Consider the following 4,947-nt stretch of genomic DNA (forward strand, 5'->3'; position numbering starts at 1 on the left):
GATAAGTAAGCTTCATGGCCAACTCTCTAATTAGTGAGTTTCATGGCTGAGACTGCGTCAACTCACTGATAAGTAAGTTTATGGTTGAAACATCTGGCTTAATGATAAGTAAGCCCCCCCGCTCTCCCTATAGCATTTTGTAATAGTTTAAACTAACCACTAACCACGCTTCTGCTTCTGTAAGCTGCTTCTGCTCTATAAAGACCCCAAACCCCAGACCTGGGGCGCGCTTCTCCCTTTGTCAGGAGTTGTGCCCACAGGTACCTGTGTAAAATAAAAGCCTCTTGCTATTGCAACTCGAGGGCTCGACTTGTCCTTTGTGGTTTCAATTTTACATTTGGAGGCCCCAGCGAGATCAGAGAGTCGAAACCACTGGGACAATTCCCGTCCCTTCGGGGAGGTAAGTGGCCGGCTGTGTGTGTGTGTGTGTGTGTGTGTGTTTGTTATGCGTAAACAAGCTTAGTCTGTTTGGGGCTGAATCGCGCAGCGTTTGGGTTCTGGTTTCTGCTGGGGATCCCTTTGTTTGGGCAGTGCAGGAGCAGGGTGACGATCCTAGAGCTCTGCCTGCCACCCCGAGGGACGCCTCGGGGACTGGGGGCTCACATTTGGGCAAGGGACGTGGAGTCCACTTGTCACCCTCCTCCCTGAGAGAGAGAGAGGAGGGAGGCCAGTTTCGTAGGAGGGTGAGAGATGAGAAATCGTCTCGCCGCCTGACTGGTGTGTGAGCCTCTTTGTGTGGGGGGTGAAAGATCCTCTCATTTGTGTGTGTGTGGGGGGGGGTGAGAGATCCCCCCATTATAAAACGATGTGGGGGGTGAAAGATCCCCCCATTTGTAAAGCGCTGCCCTCAGCCCTAGGCATCTGGATTTTATGTTTTTGTTTGTGTAACGAGCTCTCATTCCTTTTTAGTCGCGACAGCGCCCTAACAGCTTCAGGCGCTAGAGTTTTGTTTGTTTTTCTTTTTGGTCTCGGTGCACCACATCTAAGTGAGGGACACGTGTCACTAACCATCTCCTCCCCCAACTCCGCCTTTTGTTTTTCTTGCAAAACCGTGCCCAGCGACTCCTGACAGCAGGACTCTCTCTCTTTCTCTCTCTCTCTCACCTTGCCTGCCTCATACTCTTTCTTGATAATTTTAAAATGGGACAACAACTAACCACCCCATTAAGTCTGACTATAGATCACTGGAGAGAAGTTAGAGGCAGAGCCCACAACCAGTCGCTGGAGATCAAGAAGAATCAATGGATAACGCTCTGCTCCTCAGAATGGCCATCCTTCAACGTTGGGTGGCCACGAGATGGGACTTTTGATTCAGATGTCATTTTACAGGTCAAAGCCAAGGTATTTTCAGAAGGACCAGCCGGTCATCCTGACCAGGTGGCCTACATCATAACCTGGGAAAATCTGTCACTCGACCCCCCACCATGGGTGACCCCCTTTCTAACTAGGCCGGGGGTGACCCCCTCTGCTCCTCTTACTCCTGGCTCTTCCAGCTTATTGCCAGTGGTAGTAAAGCCTAAGCCAGTTCTGCCTCCAGATGAAGACGGACCCATGGACCTTATGAACGAGATTCCCTCTCCATTCCATCCTCCCCTGCAAGCCGCCGCTGCAGCTCCAGAGATCGGCTCACAGGAGGAGGGGCATCCAGAAGCAGCTCCCTCCCCCATTGCGGGACGCTTGCGAGGCCGCCGAGGGCACTCAGATCCCGCCCATCTCTTTCCCCTTCGTTTGGTGGGAGGGGAGGAAAATCAGTACCAATATTGGCCTTTTTCTGCCTCAGATTTATATAACTGGAAAACCCATAATCCCTCTTTTTCTGAGGACCCGCAGGCTCTGACGGCCCTAATAGAGTCAATTCTTCTGACTCATCAGCCCACCTGGGATGATTGCCAGCAGCTCTTACAGGTTCTCCTGACCACAGAAGAGAGACAGAGAGTATTCTTGGAGGCCCGGAAGCATGTGCCGGGCCAAGACGGGAGACCCACGCAGCTGCCGAATGAAATAGATATGGCCTTCCCTCTTAACAGACCTGCATGGGATTTCAATTCAGCTGAAGGTAGGGGACACCTACGTCTTTATCGTCAGTTGCTTGTAACGGGCCTCCAGGGGGCAGGAAAGCGCCCCACCAATTTGGCTAAGGTAAGATCAGTTATGCAAGGAGCGGATGAGCCTCCAACTGTCTTTTTGGAGAGGCTCAAAGAGGCCTATAGGAGATACACTCCGTTTGATCCAGACAGTCCAGAACAAGAAGTGAGTGTGTCTATGTCCTTTATTTGGCAGTCTGCCCCCGATATTCGGAGCAAACTGCAGAGGTTGGAGAACCTGCAGGGACAAGGCCTCAGAGATTTGGTAAAGGAGGCAGACAGGATCTATAATAAAAGAAAAACCCAAGAAGAAAAGGAAGAACGAAATAAAAGGGAACGAACCAAAGAGCTAAGTAGAATCCTGGCCACCGTAGTAGGGCAAGAGAAAAAGAGGTATAGGGGTGGCAGGCGAGGCGGCCATCTAGGGAGAGACCAATGTGCTTACTGCTGGGAAAAGGGACATTGGGCAAGGGATTGCCCCAAGAACCCCAAGAGACGAGAAAAACCCAACGAGAGCGGAACCAAGATCCTCCAACTTGATTAGGGGGGTCGGGGCCAGGACCCCCCACCTGAGCCCAGGGTAACTCTCCGAGTGGGGGGAGAACCAGTCACTTTTATGGTGGACACTGGGGCACAACATTCTGTCCTCACCCAGACGACTGGCCCGCTTAGTAAGAAAACAACATGGGTAGAAGGAGCTACTGGGGCCAAGCGCTACCGCTGGACCACAAACAGGGAGGTTCAGCTTGCTTCAGGAACGGTGACTCATACCTTCTTGCATGTACCAGACTGCCCCTACCCCCTGCTAGGACGGGACTTACTAACCAAGTTTGGAGCACACATCTATTTTGAAAATAAGGGGGCCAAGATTACTGATTCTAAAGGAGCACCTATACAAGTGCTCACCCTTAAACTAGAAGATGAGTACAAACTTCATGATGACCCAAGGCCAACCCCAGAGAATATAGATCAATGGTTGGCTAAATACCCAGAAGCTTGGGCTGAGACTAATGGCATGGGACTGGCTAAACAGCAACCTCCCTTGGTTATTAGTCTGAAGGCCTCTGTCACGCCTGCCAATGTTAAGCAGTACCCCATGACAATCGAGGCCCAACAAGGGATCAGACCTCACATCAAGAGGCTGCTTGAACAAGGTATACTTATTCCCTGTCAATCTGCATGGAACACCCCCTTGTTGCCTGTAAAAAAACCTGGTGGTACTGACTATAGGCCGGTGCAAGATCTGAGGGAGGTCAATAAGCGGGTTGAGGATATTCACCCAACGGTCCCTAACCCCTACAACTTACTTAGCACCCTGCCACCCAGCCATGCATGGTACACAGTACTAGACTTGAAGGATGCCTTCTTTTGCTTAAAGCTCCATCCCTCCAGCCAGCCGCTGTTTGCCTTCGAATGGAAAGACCCTGAGTTAGGGCTTTCCGGTCAACTCACCTGGACGCGGCTCCCACAGGGGTTTAAGAACAGCCCGACCCTCTTTGATGGGGCCCTACACCAGGATCTAGCTGCCTTCAGGACTCAGTACCCCCATCTAATCATACTCCAGTATGTGGATGACATCTTGCTGGCTGCAGAGACTAAGGAGGAATGCTTGGAAGGTACCGGGGCTCTCTTACAGGAACTGGGCCAATTGGGCTACCGGGCTTCTGCTAAAAAGGCCCAGCTTTGCAAAAAGGAGGTAACCTATTTAGGATACCAACTAAAAGAAGGACAGAGATGGCTGACTAAGGCCCGTCAGCAGACCATCCTGAGCATCCCGGCCCCCAAGGATCGAAAACAGGTGAGAGAGTTTTTGGGGACTGCTGGATTTTGCCGGTTATGGATTCCAGGATTTGCTGAGATGGCGGCCCCTTTATACCCTCTCACCAAGGCAAGTGAAGGTTTTACTTGGGAAAATGAACACCAGCGAGCTTTTGAGAATATCAAGCAGGCCCTGCTGACTGCGCCTGCGCTAGGACTGCCAGACCTTAATAAACCCTTTGAACTATATGTAGATGAAAAGACTGGGTATGCAAAGGGGGTCCTGACACAAAAACTGGGACCTTGGAGGCGACCTGTCGCCTATCTCTCTAAGAAACTAGATCCTGTGGCATCAGGTTGGCCTCCATGTCTTAGAATGGTGGCAGCCTTAGCAGTTCTGGTCAAGGACGCTTTTAAACTCACTCTGGGACAGCCTCTTTGCATACGGGCTCCCCATGCGTTAGAGTCCCTAATCAGACAGCCACCAGACCGTTGGCTCTCTAACACCCGCATGACTCACTATCAGGCCTTGCTACTGGACACCGATCGCATCCAGTTTGGGTCTCCAGTAGCTCTCAACCCTGCTACCTTGCTCCCCTCGACCGAAGAGCCAGATCATCATGACTGTCTCCAGATTCTGGCAGAGGTTTTCGGTACCCGACCAGACCTGAAGGACCAGCCGCTGGACAACGCAGACTACACTTGGTACACCGATGGGAGCAGCTTCCTAAAGGGAAGCCAACGTCGGGCAGGAGCAGCAGTCACGTCAAAAGACAAGGTAATATGGGCCAAGCCGCTACCTGAAGGAACTTCAGCGCAAAAAGCAGAACTGATAGCCTTAACCCAGGCCCTGCGCCTGGCAGAAGGAAAAAGCCTAAATGTCTATACAGACAGCCGATACGCCTTTGCGACGGCCCACATCCATGGAGAAATTTACAGAAGAAGAGGTCTCGACCTCTGAAGGAAAAGAAATCAAAAACAAGGCCGAGATCATCGCCTTGCTGGATGCCTTGTTCCTGCCAAGAGAGCTCAGCATCATACACTGTCGGGGGCATCAGAAAGGAGACCAACCGGAGGCAAGAGGCAATAGACTGGCTGACCAGAC

The 4,947-nt window shown here is 51.6% G+C and overlaps 1 protein-coding gene across 1 annotated transcript; it reads left to right on the forward strand.

The window, feature by feature from the left end:
* The first annotated feature begins 820 nt into the window (after window positions 1-820).
* Window positions 821-4,941, forward strand: LOC103751621. Its single transcript, XM_008855127.2, is given in 1 exon segment — window positions 821-4,941. A coding segment is annotated over 1 exon segment (3,663 nt). The 5' UTR covers window positions 821-1,140; the 3' UTR covers window positions 4,804-4,941.
* The last annotated feature ends 6 nt before the right edge of the window (window positions 4,942-4,947 follow it).

This window comes from Nannospalax galili, unplaced genomic scaffold (genome assembly GCF_000622305.1).
Source record: "Nannospalax galili isolate Female #2095 unplaced genomic scaffold, S.galili_v1.0 scaffold467, whole genome shotgun sequence".
Classification (NCBI taxonomy): Eukaryota; Metazoa; Chordata; class Mammalia; order Rodentia; family Spalacidae; genus Nannospalax; species Nannospalax galili.